Genomic DNA, 18,214 nt, shown 5'->3' with positions numbered 1-18,214 from the left:
AAAGAGTCTTATCAGCGTTGCTTATCTTTCTGAAATGTCAGGGTAACCTAAACTAGGTATTGTAAGTGCAGCATGAGGTATGTTTTGCTCCTGTTTGGTTTGGTTTTTAACCAGCTGCAGTAACAAAATAAAACCAAGCAAAATATTTAAGTTAATTTATAAAATCAAAATGCCATACATAGACTAAGAGAACATATACATCTCTTCCATCCTCCCCTGCTATGAAAGGGGCAAAAAGTCCTACCCGTGAGCTGGAAAATTGTTTCAGATGCATTAGATATCCAGAGCAATCTGGATATCACGCAGGCGAGCAACCAGGTTCTGCACATGATGTCTCTCTTTTAGTTGTGCTTTGGTGAGAGTGTTGATCCTCACCTGCAACTGAAAGTGAAGACAATTGCATAAGCTGTTTGTACAGCAAGACAGCATTTAGTCTTTTTGACAGAGGAAGAGTGAATGAGTTCTAGCAGCTTTTCTATTATCCCACTTAAGAACCATTAAGTGACAGGATTGTGTCACTCGGGAACAGCCAAGTACTGGCTAGCTTTAGAGGTAACGGTGCAGTGCCCACACAGATGGCTGGATGAACATGGGGACAGAGCAATGCAGATGCAGGCTTGTAGCCTAGCTACACTGTCTTGAGGCATCAGAAAAAATTTTGAGACTGAATTTACTGAAGCCTGCTATGTAGCTTGGAAATAGCCTTAGAAAGGTCTGTTAGAGCTGGAGCTACATTTCTGAACAAATAGGAAGATGTATCTACACAGCAGTCTGTTCTGCTCAACAGGCCACTTCTGATCACAAGTTTCCCTTCTGTTGGCATTTTAATAACACCTTACTATACAGTTCCTCACAACTACCATGAGCCTTTAGGCTAAGTGCATAGCAAAGTTACTTAACTTTGATTTGTTTGCTGTTTACACACCTGATCCAGTTCTTCCTGAACTTGTATACCATCTTGGTCCTCTGGTTGCATCCTCATTTCTAGCCACTTCTGTAGAATCTGTGCCTGCTGCTGACAGGACCTGATAAAAAGGATTAGAAGGATTCTTATCCCAATTAGGAGCTCAACAGTCTAAGCCAACTTAGACTTGCAATTGATACTTGCAATAAGACCCAATTTTTTGTCGCAAACCAGTGAATGATACAAGTCTTAAAAAAAAAAGAGGAAAAAAGAAAGGATGCTGGAAAGCAGAGAAATCTTGTCTGAAAGCTGTTGTCTCCATTTCCCACTCCTAGTTCCCGATTTCTTCCTTTCCTGACAGTTGAATCCCCTCCAAGCCCCATTTTCTTTTAAGCATTTTTGTAAATGTCTTCTTGTTCTAGTAGAGAAGTTGTCAAACCCCAGCCGTATTTTTAAGTGACAGTTGGAAAGGGTAAGTCTTCACTCCTCATGATAAAAGAACTAAAAGCTAAATTTCAGCTGCTCTGCCATGTTCATTTGCACTGCCTTCAGATTACACCCAATGATACCTTTGTCATGCTTTTTCCAAAGGCTGCCAAAGGTATAATTAAACCACTTGCTGACTACAAAAGTAGTTGCATATGTACTCCCTCCCACCTGAAGTGAACTCTTAAAAGGAGAAAATAAAAATCTCTAGAAAGTTTCTGTTTCATTCACAGTTCTGCTGTGAACAGACTGGTTATTTTCAAAGTAGATACATACAAAAAATGCAGTATTGACAGCATGAAGAAAGGCTGGCTAAAGGGGCTTTGCAACATACTTGAGTTCTTGTTTCCTGCTGAAGTAGTACTGCATCTGCTGTTGGATGTGTCGGAGTTCAACTTCCAGCTTTCTCTGGAACACCATTTCTTCTCTGGAACTGTGCTCCCTTTCTTCCCTTTCAGCTGAATGGAAGATACAAGGCACAAGCAATGGAAGCAGAGCAGACTAACACTGGAACCCTCCCTGAGTCCTTTTCACACATTTTGTCACCCTGTGACATGTACCTATTCACCCAAAAGATCAGGTACAGTGAGAAGGCAGGACTCCTGACAGCATTTCAAGCTCTCAAGACTCAGTTTAAACATACAAAAAAAATAAATGCTTTAGTGAATGGCTAGTAAGTAGGAAGTCCAGTCCCGCAGAACACAAATTTCATGCCCTTATGTCATTAAAAACACCATACTGAGAGGTGCTTCGACACCACCGGTCCCCTTTACAACAATACTGTAAATACAGGGAAAACCTAGAGACCCTTACTAGGTGAATTCTTGCCTCCTGAAGCGAGTTCTGCTGTACATTCAGCCTTGCATACATGAATGCACCAGCACTTGAGTACATTCTTGCCAAAAGAAGCCCACCCCTAGCAGTTCCCATCCTTTAATCCCTAGAATAGGGCTTTAGTACCCTGATTCAGCAGAGTCCATAAAACTATTACCAACTGATATTCTTCACCTCCTGACGCAGGCACACAAGGCTGCCTTGTCTCCCTTACATTTTGCAGAGTTGACTTGCAGTCTTGCATGTATTGGAGGAGGACACACAACTGCTACAGTTTAGATCTGAGGACCTACCTGCAGTTTGGTGACTCCATTTTCCCACCAAGTCTTCAGGTGACACCAAATGTGGCTGCAAGTTTGGTCGCAACTTCTTCTCCACAGAGTCCTGCTGAGAGTCTTGCGAATGGGCTCCTTTGTGACCACTCACAGGCTGACCTCCTCTCTACAAGGTCAGAATGATACTGGTTTTTTCCTCAAAGGGTTTTCTTGAGTAAGCACTACAAGTAGGATGCACCTGACCTACTAAGCCCTACTCCCACTCAGACATCCCCCATAGTCGCTAAGCCCCTCTCATAAAATACCACAGAAGCAGCAGAGCTTAAGCAATGGGCTCTTCCATTTCTAGCACAGAGATATTTCACCAAGAGTAACAGCTCCCATTCTGTGTGGAAAAGAGGAGTTTAAAATGCAAGCACCTACTGGCAGGGGAAGTAAATTCAATTTTTGAAACTCTCAGCCATAGCCACTGCTACTAAACTGAGTTATTCTTAAATCCCTGTAATCTGCTTGGCAAACTATGTGCTCTGAATGCTTAATAAAAGAGCAGCACTCAAGTCAATTGCTAGGAAAAGCATCCTGCTAGGAGGGACACAAGACCAGGAAAAAAGGCATGAATTACAGTACAACACACATCTGGATTGGTCAGCTAGTGAAATACTGCTTCAGACTGATGGTAAACAGTTCTTGGGCATTCAGAGCCAGTTAATTTGGCCAGCTTTTAAGACGATAGCTAGAACAAGAAAAGAATAGCTCAACCACCAGATGGGCAGTCCAGAGGAGCCACAGGAAAAACCAGCAATAAGCAGCATGTGTGTTGACAGTAGCCCAGTAAGCACACTATTTTTTCCTTCAGCAATACACTCACCATTTCTGCTCCAGCTTTCATTTGGGGCATGAAAGATGACAGAGACCATAGCTCTGGCCTCTGAACCGCACGGTGCGTATCATGTGTCCACAGTGGTACAGACGGGAGAGCAGCATGTGTGAGAGATGGATAGGAATGAGTGGTATTGCCCATTTGAGATAAACATTTACAGGTACTTTGTTCCATTTGAGGTGTTCGCATTAAGTTCCCAGTCTGTGCAGAACATTTGTTCACAGATGTTTGCTGAAAGGGTGCCTCTGATCTGTAAAGGAAGAAGGATGAGGTCCCTGTACATTGCAACCTGTTGGTCCTGTCCTTTGCAGTCAGTGCAAAAAAAGGGAGAATCTTGTTATTCTCTTGCATAAAGTTTTTCAGTTAGCTGCTATACTATGCAGGGGAAACCCCAATTTAAAAAAAAAAAAAAAAAGAGAAAACTACCACAATGGTTTAAAAAAACCCCAAAAAAGCAGAAAAGCATTTAAGGTTTCCATTATTCCTACCTGCCTTGCTCCAAATCCTCCACCTTAATCCAGGCTGAAAGAATTTCTTTAGAGCTGTGAATTCAACACATTAACAAAATCCTGCCTTATTTTGGTTTGGGGACAAGAGAAAGAGGGGAGCAGAAGCAGCAAGCTCAGATAGGTTTTGACAGGAAATTGATAGATACTTCCCTTCTCTAAAGCTAATTACAGAACAGTTTCACATGAAAAGTTCACTGTAAACATCTGCTTAGAAGCAATTTCAGCTTCTACAGCAAAAGCAGTTTTGGCTCCCTCACTTTCAGGGCTAAGAAGTGGTACCGTAACTAAAACAAGAGCAGAACACTCAAGACAGTGAAACCACTGCTTAGTTGAACAATTTCAGCAGCTTGGGGAAAGTAAAAATAAAGAAGTAGCTCCTTTTATAGCAGCAAAGTTGATTGAGCCAAGAGAGAAATATTCAGTTCTGGCTCTGCATTACCAGAATGATTAAAGATTCCCCAGTAGATCAGTTAAATCCAGCCCCAAACCTGTTGTGGAACAAATATGATCTATGAGCCAGAAAGCATCCTGCACAACTCAAACTTCCGAGTTTATGTGGCAAGACAGACAGAAAAGGAAACTTTACTTAATAACTAAGCCCATTAATTTTGGAAATAAGTGATGTGCCTTATCCTTCCCTCAAAATCTCTCACTAATGAAACAAAGGCCTTGGTTGCTATTTAATTAGCTTGAAAGTTCCATTATTCTTGTCTACTTCATATAAGAAACCTGACATTTTTAAGGTCACCATGGCCTTTTGATAATATAGAGCAATGCACAGTCCGATAATTACTGAATGTTCTGTATTATGACAGTAAAGGGATTTGAGGGGATAAGCATAGCATAAGGCCCACTGTAAGTCACCCTCTTTTTCTTTACTTTTAAAAACAGATTTTCTACCTAGTAAAAGGAGGTTCCAGCTGTTCCTTCTTTTCTAGAGATTCCAGAAGGAAGTCAGGTCTCTGTGGTGGTAACCTTACTTGTCGAATAGCATTTCTGAAAAGAACAAACAGAACCAATAATGCCCCAGATTCATGATTATTTTAAATTGGCGTAAGCTAGCATTGCAGCTGAAGAAACAGTCCTATTCCATCATTCATCCCTGCTCTGCAACACTCCCCTTGCATGCAATAATAACTTTTAAAGATTAAATTTCGACCTGTACTAATGTCGCAATTACCATATGAATGATTGTGCCAACACGAGGAGCAGTGGAAGGGACAGAACTGAACAAGGCAGAACTACTTTTGGCACATGCTAGCTTAAAGAAATGCAAAGCTATCACCTCATTTCCCTGTACGGCTCCTGTCCTGGACTGAGAAGCCTCATGGAAGATTCTTCCTTGCAATTGCCCCATAATAAGTAAGAATTTTTTAAGGCATAGCTTCCCCAAGGGAAAGAAAGAGGCAAGAAGTTCAGTTTCTACACAGCCAGGATCTTGATGTTCATCGTTTCATCAGACCCCATATATGACTTCTGTGAAAAAAAAGAAGAGCTTCAGTGACAGCTCTAGTCACTTGGGCAAGATAAGCTCGCATGATGGTAAAAGTCCCACCACATATATCTTTCAAATGTTTCTCTGTGTAACTGCTCCTATGACAAATGACCGACGCTCCATGAATTCATAGTTGTATACTGAGAAACACATAGTGTAAAGTATATAGCTGAGCTGATTCTACCTGTCGCTGATATATAAGCATAAAGTCACAAATTCTTCCGTTATTTGTGGGCTGATGTATGCATTATGCAGCAGCTCTTGTGTAACACTGCAACGCCAGCTGTATGATGCAGGGTCAGAGAAAGAGTTGGGAAACTGCATGGAACTAACAGTCATCAGTGTGAGAACTTTGAAAGACAAAAATGAGACACAGACAGATAGACTACATATACGTAGAGCTACATATATGACAGAGAAATGCAAGAGGGACTAGAGCTTTACACTCACAGATCGCTGAGAACTGAGTCCCCATCAGCAAGGTGAAATGGTAGATAACTGCATTTTGAAGGCCATGGCTCTTCCTCTGCTGAATGTCCTCTTGTCTCAGGGCTAACATCAGGCATTTTAAATGTCACTTGCTTCTTCAGAGGTGGCAGAAAAGAACAAAGCTTATTTAATTTCTTGGAGAGAGCCTTCTGTTTCCACAGCATGGCACAACGATACACTGACTGGTGAAGGTTGTAGGCTGCCTGCCAACACAAAGAATAGTAGAGCATTTGATGGCTGAGAGTAGGAAGCAGCAGCACACCACCCAGGGAGAAGAACACCGCAGAAAGGAACTGAGATTTCTCAGAGCCATACCAGCTCTCTAAGCTAAATTAGCAGTTCCACTGTGGTAACGTTTGGGTAAAGAGAATTAGCTGGGTACTTCTGCAATAAGGCAGGCTGCACATTAGCAAACAGAACAACTAGTGGCTTGAAAACCTGGAAAAGAGCTGAGAAAGCTGCCTAGGAGCAGGAAAAGAGCAATCAATACAGGCATCCCTATCTTCCTTTCCACACACACAGCTGGGCTGATACTCAAAGGCAGAAGTGGCACTAACCCATATTTTAAGGTATAAGTGGTGCTAAAGCTAAGACAGGATTAGATGCAGCTTCTAATTCTTCATTCCAGCACAGAATTCAGAGCCCAGACCTTACCCACAGGCAAAGGTTTCATCTAGCTATATTGTCTACGGTAAGAATTGGCCAGTTTTGAAGTAGCTTCATTAAGAAAGGTTCCCAACTAGCCACACAAGCCTAAAGTGTTCCAGTCTCAGCTGAATGCAAGGACAGGGTGTTTTGCTTTGAACTACAGGCAAAAGTGTACGTCAGATCCAAACAAGAGCTGAGATGTAGGGCTCCAAGATACATCCAGGACAGGTCTGCTCTCATCTACTGTGTGTGCATACGTACGTATGTATCTGAGCAATCACTTGTCTCTTTCACCTTCAGCTGGCGGTGGGCTTGGAGCTGTGCCCCCAACTGTTTCATGCCAGCGGTGCATCTCAAGACCTGGGTTACATCTTCTCTCAGAACAGTAGTGCGGTAAACTCCTGTGGCTTTTTCAATGCAATCTTTCTTCCGCTGTTGCCCATTGGCAAATCTGAGCCAAGCATCGAATACCTACAATATGAACAGCAGATAGCTGTGAGTGTTACAAAGACAGGTTCCGGGCCAGGGACTCCCCCTGCAGACAGGAACACTTTCCCTTCCACTGGATAGCAACAGGCAGAGCTACAGCAACAGCAACACATTACCACAAGGACAAAGGGGCAGGGACTTAAGTCAGCTGAGGCTGGATGGGGAAAAACACGTGCAAATTTTTTAATCTGATAAGAGGATTTAGGGACAGTTTTCCAGCATCCTAAAATAACAGAGCACCCCAAAGATGAAAGGAAACAGATATTCAATGTGCACTCTGCTGATTGCAGTCAAATCTGCACATCTGCAAATTCACTTGTCTGCCCCTGACTCCCACATGCTCTTACCTTTCTTTGCAATGAAAGGGACCAGTGCCACAATGCTTGCACCGTCTTCCGCTTTTCCCATCGCTGCTGCAACAGCTATCGGGGGGGGGGGGAAATCACATAGCAACCATGTTAGGAGTTTATATGTCCCACACCAAAAACACTAGCCAGAGCATCAACCAAACAGGAAGTGCTGGTGGAGCCATGGCAGAATAACCTACTCAGTTCACCTAGTATACGGCAAGGTGTCTCTTGCGCTAGTGGAACCAAAAATCCAGGAAATGCTTAAATAAATTTTTTTCATCCTCATGTGTAAATGGAATATGAAGGAAAAAAAGGGATAAGGATCACAGCAAGTAGCTAGATACCTGCCCAGGGGACAATTCCTTACCTGTTTCTTCCAGCAAGAGAAGGAAGCAGAACAAAGTCTACGAGTCATTAGCTGATCTCCCTGTCTCTGTAATAGCTGTAAGGCAACCAAAACAGTGAGTCACTTGCAGACAAACCCCACTTATCTGAGTTAAATGCTGCTACAGCAGAACAGGTACCGAACAGCCTTTATCACTCTCCCTTTGTTCGGTTGAGGCCACCCTCAATATCTAAGTGCCCTACAGGGTAACCCCATTTGCAAATACCTATGAGCCCAGCAAGGATTTCATTAACAGTAAATGATCCCACACATGGCAAGCCCCAATTGTCATCTCTTGTAAAGTCTATCAGTTCTGTCAAAGCTTCTTCAGGCAAGACACAGGCATGTTCCTTCCGCCTCAATGCACAAGGCTGTCATGCTAGTCCTCAGCCAAGACTACTATTCTCTTCACCAGGGGACACGGCCTGCTCCTCCACACCCATAACTTCCCACCTTGTGTCACTGGCTGGGGAGGTTGCTGATCCTTCTCACCATTTTCCCAAGGCACTGCTGATGATACATCTTCCATTTCACCAGGTACTTCTGGAGTAGGTGCTGCTGGTGGTGCTGCACGGCCCTGTGCTGCTGAGCCCTCAGCATCAGAGACTGCCTAGTTAATTCCTTCCAGTGAAGAAACAGGGTCTGTAAACACACTGTCAGGAGAAGATAAATTAGCTAGTGTACCAAAAGGAGACTATTAATCTCAGAGAGCATCAGGTGATCAGCTACTCTTCCAGACTGTTTTAGCAATACTTAAGGCTGACGATACTCAGCACTAGGAAGAAGGATCGTGAAACACTTCAGGTAACAGACAGTGAGCCGTGCAAGTCTTCCCTGCTGCCATTGACTTTCTTTATAATCTTTAGGAAATCATTTGCCCTCTGTGCTTCAGAGTCCTCATGTCAAGAATGTGGCTGGTACCATGAAAACACTTGCAGAGTTTGAGGGCCTTTCTGTATTAATTACTAGAGAAAGACTGAAGCAGTAATTGATAAGATTACTTGCGCTGCCCTCAAAACAGAGACATCTGAGCTTCTCAAAATTAGAAATGGAAAATTCCTTTGAGGAAGGAAGTGTTACCATCCCCTATATAGACAAAGAACCAATAGAGAAGCAAAAGTCACACAAGCAGCCTTCAGCAGATCACTGGAGTCCCAAGTCATTCCCCATTCTACGGGGACATCCTTTGTAGGCTTAATAGATCATCCAGTCATTTCATCTGCCCAGATGACACAAAAGACTGCCCTACTAAGCCATGCCTTTCTAAGGATCATACACAGATAACTAAGTCTCTTGAGAGTTTACTATCTCCATCAGCTCACCTATATCCAAATGTTTTCGGGCCTCCATCACAGCTGTTACCTTCCGCTGACGGCAACACACTTGTAGCAAGGCAGCGTATCTCCACTGTAGCAACACCTAAAGATAGAATGCAAACAAGAGACAGGATACAGACTGACATTGCAATGTTCTTGGAAGGGGAAGCAATGTACTCCACATTGCTGGCACCAAAACCATTTCCATCTCATTTTTCACATAAGGCTTAACAAGACAGTGCAAATTTCCTACATATTAAATACAGCAGTATTTCAGAGGGTCCCCCTGGCATTTTTCAAGGCATTCTGCTTTTCTGTCCTTCTGTCCACCGCCTCCCCCAGGTAATACTACTATGCTGTATCATACTTCTGGTTTTCCCTTCCTTTTAGGAAATGGGGAGAAAGAAAGGAAGAAGAAAAACCATGAGCTCTCTCAGAGACAAGTTTCCAAGATGCCTGTAAAAATAAGATAGGACTCCCACTTTTTAGACCTTTCTTAGTAGTGGCTCTTAAATTAAGTTTTTGGTCCTTCTAATTGCATTACCTGACCCCTGCCTGAACTAACATCTGTACTTAGACCTTGGTATCTGCTATACAGACCCTACCTTCGACAGGATTGCTCTCCTGTAGTGCTCATCTGCCCGAGTAGTTGCCTTAGCTTCACATACAAGAGCAAGGGCATTTTCTCTCCATGTACACAAAAGCTGTCTGAAGGCAAAAATATATAAAAAATTAAAAAAAAAAAACAACAAAAAACATTAAGAATGATTCTCACTTGTTCATTTGGCACCCTCCCACTCACAGGGGAACCAAAACCGGCTACCTTTATAAACTCAGTCTTACAAATCAACTTCTGCCCCTTCAGGTCTCTGCTGAAGAGAAGGCAGTGCTAAAACAGAACACAGCCTTAAATCTAGCATCTTAAGCTGAGTCAACCAGGCTCTGCAAGTGACTCAAGTTGTATAGCATTAAAAAACAAACGAGGTAATTAAAACTAAAGCAACTACAACCAATATGAAGTGATATTATCTTTAATCTCTCTGCTCACTAGAGCACAAGACAGCCTCTACATCTTCCAGGCTACTTTAATATCATAGCAGTCAGAATCCATGCACTGCAGGGAATGATACAGTTTGCTGTCTGCTGTCTCTCATGGGACTAAACAGAGATAAAAAAAAGTTAAAGCAAAACAGATGGCAATCCAGGAAGAGGTTGACTTCTTTTAGCTAGATGACCTGCACAGAAATAGCAATGCATGGCAGAGTCAATTCCCAGCGCTGAACACCCAAAAATTTACGAAGGTGACAGTGAAAGAGAGTGATTTGACTACAGTGGAGTCACCTCTCTCTCACGCTGCACAAGGAAACATAGGCTTACCGCAGCAGTAGTTTACTGTGCTGTTTCTCCTTTTCAGCTACTTGGTATTGAATGCTCTGTATGTTACATTGGTAACTCTGCAAGAAAAGCAGTGAGAGGTAAAATTTCCTTCAACTGCCAACATCTGAAGAGAGGAGCTATCTGGAAACTCTTAGTAGCAGGTTAAGAGAGTAGTAGCGGCAATAGAGTATAGGGAAAAAAAATAATGAGGTTACAGCCACTGAAATCAAATGCTGCTTTTCTGAGGTGAACAGTCATTACACACTAGTTAATGCTAGCTATTATATACACTTCACCAAAGCCACAAGATTACATTGGTTCTTTTGCTCCAAAAAGCAATGCTAGATCTTATACAACGCCGTCTACAATAGCATCCATCCTACCTTGCACACTTGGTGTGTAAGTGCCTAGAGTGAAACAGTGTGGCAGATCTTCAGTTCTCACTGAAACACTTAAGCACACACAGACAAGTCCCTCAAAGAAAAGGATGTTCCCTCCTACCTTCCAGGCTGCCAAGGTCTTGCCCAGTAATGTGTGCTGATAATGCATGTCTGCTTGCACCAGCTTCCTCCATTTCTCACGCTGATGTCCCACATACTGTAAGGAGGGGAGGGGGGGAAAAAAAAAAAAGATATATACATGTGATGGAGGAAAAACAGGCAATGGCACAGAGCAGAGGGAAAAGGACCATCCCCAGTCTCTGCGGACACATCAATCATTTATCTTGCTGTAACAGGTTTTCACTCAAACCGGTGCTGCACTCTGCTATTCCCCAAGAGGTCTAGTTGAGGCTTTTTTTTCCTGCCCTTTTACGGAATCCTCTTGAAGACTGAGGCAATTCACTCAAATTAACAGTTCTGGACCAACAGACTAGTGTCCACTCTGACATTTCTCATAGATTGCTGCAAGGCACATTTGGTACATCACATCATGGTAAGGAAGAGGGCCAGCATAAAAGTGAAGTACCATCTGATAAGGCCTGCTATGATCTGTACACAACTACAGACCATACACCACGGTCTTGCTGCAAACTTCTAACTTAAGCAAAGTTTTGAGAAAGACATACACAGTACTGGCTAGGAACAATTTCATTACACTAACTCTGATTACATCCTCAGGTAAATCTCCTAAACTATAGTCCCATTCTCACTATACCTAGACAAGTGAACAAGAAGTCAAAGAATTCCCTCTCCTCCATGCACAATTCCTGTTCCGCCCACACTGAACTGGTTTTTATCCACCTGGAAAGGGAGCAGAGCTTAGGAATGACTATTGTTTAAAATAAACAATTTAATTTCTAGCCATATGGGTACAAGCAATCTGAACATAAACAAAAAGTATTCAAGCTCTTCCCCATCTGTTAACTCTCTCACCTCCCTCCACTTGTTCCAAGTCTGCTGCAGACACTTTGAATAGTGAAATCTTAAGGCTTGCATCTCCTTGAGCCTCCTATAAGAAAAACAATTCAATCATTTCTCCTACAATGCAATCCCTGTTACTGAACCCCTCTAGCACAGACTTGATTCCACACTTGCTATTTTCAGTAAGTCATTTACTGAAAGACAAACTAGTAGATTCCAAAGCACAAATAAGGAGTCAGAATCATTGTGAATTAAATGCTGCTTTGTCAAAAGTAGGCCACCACAGGACCAATCCAAATAATTCTCCCTTTAAAAAAAAATTTCTTACTCTGTTCTTCTCTCCTGAGTATTTTGCTTCCACAGACAGAAAGCCTTTAGCAGCAGCAGGCTACTGTAGTGATCTCTTGCACGAACCAAGCCCTCTTGCTCCTCCAAATGTGCAGCTGTTCTTCTACGCCAGAAGCACCAGAAACAATGCAATAGTTGCCTTTCAAAATGAAGTACAGCCTATAATGGAAAGAAGGTGGCAAAGAATTCATGACACAGGCCAGTTACAAACAACAGAAGACAATTTCTTAAAGGTGACATGCACAGAACTGTCCAATGTGCATTCTCCTCTTCTCACATTGAAAAGCAACAGACACAACATCACAGCCCCTTTGCTGCAAGCTTATGTGAACATATTCTACAGGTACCCATATGCATGTGGATAAACTGTTACCAGAAAACAGCAGGACAAAGAGAAGAAAAATGCAAGCTGATAAGTAGCATGTGAAAGAGTCCCAAGAACTGATAAGCTCCAGAGCCAGTCCTGTTGAATTCGCAAGAACCGATAATCTCAGAACACCAAGCGTCAGCCATATCTGCACAAGGCCACTCACACACACTACCGTCAACTATGAGTTGTGTCACTCAGACCACATAAAAGGCAGCAGTGGCTACTATATATAAAGACTACAGGATTATATATACAAATCTTTGGAAATGAAGAACCCCTTAAGGGACTTTATGGACACCTACCTAGAAGCAACTAGTTTGTCACTACAACCCTGCACTTCTTAATTAGGCTGGGGCTGTCTCTTTATTACTATTACTGTTTCAACGAGGTAACTATGAAACAGCGAGAGAAAGAGAGCACATACATATTTACTGTGTGAGGGAATAAGTGAATGAACTGTGTGAATAGTTATCCTCTAATAATAACAGCTTGATTCTATTATTAATAAACAGCTTAACTTAAAAAAGGTGATTAGTAAATATTGGTTGTAATCTGTTTCCCCTGACTTGATCACCCCCGCAGGGAAAAGGGAATTTACAACACCCAAGTCCATTTCACACTAACTGATCTTCACAGACAGTGACTAAGAAATTATCCCCTCTATTTCCTAAATGAGGCCAGGTAAAAGAGCGACATTTACCCTCTTCTCTCCCATTCGGTATTCTCGCTGCTTGCAGGCATTCAGCAACCACGTGTCAAATACCTGTCTCATCAACACCCTCCTGCAAGCAAAAAGGGAGAATGTCAGCACAGGAGAGAATTCCTTCAGAAGAGATTGATTTTATGAATGTCAAAAGACCAATCCATCTACAACTTCAACAGTTACTTGATTATTCAAATAATGCAAGCCTTCTTTGGAAATCAGGCAGCTGTATGTCCTCATTATTCTCTGGGTTAAAACCAGACAATTTGTCCCCTGAAATCTTACCCAGAATGCATGAGAAGATTAATGAATTTTCTGAGGTTATCAGAGCTTCCTGCTTTCATTCAGATCATTCAAAAGATTGTTCTGACTTCTGACCAACTAATTTTATTTATAAACACACACGAAGAAAAAATTATAATAACCTTTTATTTCTTCTCCATTGTAAATATGTCCACTCCCTCCTCCCTTGAAAATATTTTGAAAATCCTACTCTCCTTTTTTATTTAAACACAAAACAAACATTGTAACAGGACTTGAAAAAAGTTATAACAACAAATAATAATGAACAGTGTGGTCTGACGTCAACACTGAAGGGATTCTATCGAAGCCTTCTTTTATGAACAAGGTGAGGTTAGTTGCCCTCATTATCAAAACATCTCTCTCTCTCCAGAGGAAGATAATACATGCTAGTCTGCTTTCTCCCCAGAGATGCACAAGAATCATTACCAAATAGTATCCCAAAAATGCAATTAATATATATTAGTGATTGATCATTATACATCTCTCTCACAGAACAAGCATATGGTAGAAGCATCCTAGTCCAGAAGTCTGAGCTACAGCCTAGTGGAAATAGCACACAGTTCAAACTACATCAGTTATTTCCAGAAGTCAGTCATGTGGGCGTACTAATTAGAATGTCAGCAAGTCTCAGCTCTTCTCTAGTCTAAACAGGCCTAAAAGATATTCTGGATTCTTACCAGGTAATTTTTGGTAGGTAGCTGTTAGAGCTCATTACAAGTTTATAGGTTGGTAAACAACATGAGTTAAGTAAGTCTTCCTGGAGGGTACGCGTAGTTACCAGCAAGAGTGTCTTTGATCTGTAGATAGTCACAAATCTCAATTGATGGCTCTTCTGGGATATCATCTAGATCTTACCACCAGACACAGCAATTGGGGCACTGACTTTGGGACAGCACATATGTGCATCAGAGACCAACAGGGCAGCTGAGTTCTGGCAAGCTGCCATGAAAGTTTTAGTTAGGTCTGGCTGGAAAGCAGCCCTGGACCTCTGAACAAGGAACACACTTCTTATCGTTTGTTCTTTTGAGTTCAGGAAATAGGACTTCATATATACTCTTTAGAAACAGAAAAGATTGCACACAAAAACATTCCTGACCCATGAAATCAAGGTATGGCTACAGAACCAACAAGAGCCTTCAAACCATCTGTTCATCCCTCCCCTGGTGAGAGAGGCATAAGTTACATTGCAGCAGTTGCATGCTGCAACTCATCTTCACTGAGCTTAACCTCCTGAGTCTTTGAGCCTTTTCTCTCTCCTTGTCTCCAGAGGGTAAGCTAATGCACCACAGCTGCACTCTTACACCAGCTGGAAAAACTCTGAAATGCTTGTGGAAATGCAGCTGCCCTCATTACTCAGCCTGCCCTCCAAATCTATCTGTGAATCTCCCAAAAAGCAAGCCAATATCCAAGGCAAAACAGACTTTCTGCAGCTTGCTTTTTAACAGTGAAGCCAGGCTTCTGTTGACAGAGAAGTATCAGGCTAGAACACAGGGTGTGACCATCCTCTGCCAATGAAAGGTGCAAGGTCCCAAGTCTACTGGGAAAGAAGATTCAATGTTAAAAAACATTGTTTTCTCTCAACTTACACAGGAAGAATTGTCCCAGGAGAGGACTCATTGTAAGACCATTATTTCCAAACATACCCTTTCCCAAGGAAAGCAAACTTTTTTTGGTTAGTATTCTAATACGGAAAATGGGAAAAAGGCTTTAATAGCATCATAAATCTTAACTCTACCTGAACGGTCAGCACTGAATCCATGGGTAAGAATACAAGCCCAGGCAAGGCCTTTAAGGCATCTCAAAAAAGGCAAATACTCACTTTTTTTTCCTCTTTCAATCAATATTTCCCCCCTCTCTGATCTCCAGAATGAACAAGTACACACTCTTGTAATTTCTGCACATGTCTGTGCCTCCATAACATGCCAGTAAAAGTAGTTAGTGAGATATATCATTACCCTGAGACAAAGGCTACTGGTTGAATTTTAAGAGGTGATGAGAACCCATTGCATCCATTTACTTTAACAGAAAACAGAAATGCCAAGCACCTCTAAAGAAGAAAGATTCCCAGTAATTTCACTCAATTGCACATTGCAAACTTAAATCAGAGTAACTCCAGCAGTTGTAATGGATTTATTTTGGCACAACTGAAGCTGTGAAACATAACTGGTATTGTGGGTCCAGGTTCTTTTCCTGTGAGTTTCACACTGGTCTTGGAGCCAAAATTAAAACTTACAGGCACATCTTGTTTGTTTCATATTGAATCCAGCTGCACATACTGCAACTGACTGCAAGATAGGTAACCAGAGTAGTAATTATTATTTCTTCAGTGATCTCTGAGCAAAAACAAAGTGATACGGCTGCCAAGCCATCATGCAATTTGAGAGATTTGTGCAGTAATTATGCCCCGAAAATAAAACAAGAATCAACTCTAACTCAGTACCAAGTATATTAGTCACTCTTGTAGTATTAGCCTCTCTTAATGAAGAAAATTTTAATACTTAAAGCAAACTCTGCTGGGAGGATAAAAAGAAATGAGACAGAAATTTTATTGAGTGGAAGATACTGATTAGGCCACAAGGTAGTTCTCTGAGCTGCAGTAAAATCAAATACCTTTTTGAATGCAGGCTCTGCTAAGCTAATAAAGAACATCACACATAAGCTTGCATGACCGAATGAAGCTTCCCTTCCTTCCGTTATTATCCTGCATCTAATTTAAACCAAGCAACTTTATGTGGCTCGTTGCACTAATATACTAACATAGTGACATCTCAACAGGTTTCACTTCAGAGCAACACCATAATATTGTGCTTGAAGTGTTTTCAGTCTCAACTCTAGCCCCAGGATCTGAGCACTGTACTAAGTGGCACAGACCTGTCCTGTAGAGGTTTCCTTGTCTCCTGCTAGGCTTCACCCAAAATTCAAGAAAGTTCCAAGGCAACAGGGTATTTGCACATCCTGCAATTTTGGAATCAACTGAAAGCAGCACTAAGAACCAACAGACAGAGGAACTATAAGAATCAAATATATACCTTTTCAACTTCGTCATAACAAACATGTACTCCCCAGCAAACTCCACAGGTCCAATTTAAAAGCCTTCTGGCTGCTTTGTTAATGTTGACTTATGTTGACTAAATAAATTTAGCTTCTACAAAAAAAGCCTTACCTTCACTCTTAGAGTACCTCTAGCAGCAGAGGTAGCATACGTGAGCCATCAGCTCCCCCAGCTCTGTCTCACAGTAAAGCAGCAGCAAGCGTTTTGAGTTTTGTCCATGGTCATGCTACAACCTACTGCTCTTACCAGCAATACATCCAGCTCTTAAATCTAAACAAGCCTCAGAGCCCTCTCACATTTCACAGAGAAGCAGCAGAGGTAAACTGTCCATTACTCAGAGAATAGAAGAGCAATTGGCATCAGGATGGTCATGCCCCCAAAGGTATTACCAGATTTTAAAAGAGAACAAGAGGCCCACACATCCCAAATTTGTATTAATACTTCTCTGCATACCTATAACGGGCATGAGCCACTGATGTTAAGGCCTGCTGCTGTTCTTCCTCCTTCTCTTCCAAACGGCACTTCCAATGGCTCCAGAACTTCTGCAGCACCTGAAACAAAACAACAAAGACGTGAAAAAACATAGATATCGAGGGAGGAGAAGAATGCAATGAAAGAAGTTATTAAATGTCCTACTGAAACTGCATGCTGCAATGGTTGCCTCCTGCACTGCTTCATATACCAAAATTGTTTTATAACCTGCTATGAATTTTTCTGGTAAAAGAAAAAGTCTCCATAAACACAGGAGAACAGAAAACTAAAATAATGTATCTAAGACTGACAGTTGACTTACACAGGAGATTTTCTGTGGCTGTTAGTATTTAGGAACAAAGCCACTGATTTAATAAAAAAGTATTTTGTGGGTGAAAGTAGAAGCCAATAGGACATCAAGAAAAACTAACACATGAATAAAAAAAAGCCAATCTCACTGTAACTTGATGATGACGGTATGACAGATTTTTTCTCATTCGCTGAAGATGGGCATTCATGACATTCTGCCGAAGACCCTTAAACCCAAGTTTCTGTAACAACAAGAAATGTACACAACTTTCATGTAATCCAAATCAGCAAGCACTGATAAATTTAGAACTGGCTGATCCTTACAGACAATCTATGTTTGATGCTACTCCTTGCAATAGCTAAGATTTACAAACTTGTCATCAAAGCTATGCATCAATTTTCTCTCACAAACTCACTTCTCCAACTAAACTAAAATTCCATTCCACTTTCCTAGGGTTTTATTGCAAGATCTCTAACTCCTTATTCAGCTATGAACACCACTACCAAAGTCCTTTCCCAATCTATCTCCTCCTTCAGTTCAACTTGTAACTTGCTCCTTATCGAAAATAGAAAAGATCCACTTCCCTTAAAAGGTCTCCTCTGCACAAGGTCTTTTGGTGTACAATCCCACAATACCTTGATTCAGGGATGAACATGGTAAATAGCATTATAAGAACATCCTTCCTTAAAGTGCTCTTTAATCACTAATGTTTTCAATCTACGATCCAAACAGATTTACTGTCATTCTTTTGATGATTGGTACTGATCCACACTTGAAAATAATTCAGTTCTGAAAAAGCTAGAGGTTTGCTTGTGCCCACCTTTCAGACAGCCTTCAACTACCTGCATATGCAATAAGC

At 41.7% G+C, this 18,214-nt stretch overlaps 1 protein-coding gene across 1 annotated transcript in view; it reads right to left on the bottom strand.

Moving 5' to 3' along the window:
- Positions 1-179: 179 nt before the first annotated feature.
- The window catches only part of SFI1 (SFI1 centrin binding protein), a 28,933-nt gene continuing 10,898 nt past the window's right edge, over positions 180-18,214 (bottom strand). The window contains 20 exon segments of the mRNA XM_059827706.1: positions 180-381; positions 926-1,025; positions 1,725-1,848; positions 2,518-2,665; positions 3,368-3,629; positions 4,789-4,884; positions 5,834-5,967; positions 6,815-6,991; positions 7,357-7,431; positions 7,727-7,801; positions 8,237-8,397; positions 9,067-9,163; positions 9,666-9,768; positions 10,438-10,514; positions 10,939-11,034; positions 11,811-11,886; positions 12,127-12,305; positions 13,217-13,298; positions 17,028-17,125; positions 17,504-17,596. Of these exon segments, the coding sequence (XP_059683689.1) occupies positions 274-381; positions 926-1,025; positions 1,725-1,848; positions 2,518-2,665; positions 3,368-3,629; positions 4,789-4,884; positions 5,834-5,967; positions 6,815-6,991; positions 7,357-7,431; positions 7,727-7,801; positions 8,237-8,397; positions 9,067-9,163; positions 9,666-9,768; positions 10,438-10,514; positions 10,939-11,034; positions 11,811-11,886; positions 12,127-12,305; positions 13,217-13,298; positions 17,028-17,125; positions 17,504-17,596 (2,361 nt within the window). The 3' untranslated portion in view covers positions 180-273.

The sequence above is a fragment of the Gavia stellata genome, chromosome 21 (genome assembly GCF_030936135.1).
Source record: "Gavia stellata isolate bGavSte3 chromosome 21, bGavSte3.hap2, whole genome shotgun sequence".
NCBI lineage: Eukaryota > Metazoa > Chordata > Aves > Gaviiformes > Gaviidae > Gavia > Gavia stellata.
The sequence above is the reverse complement of the archived record's forward strand: the minus strand, read 5'-3'. Positions and strand labels throughout refer to the sequence as shown.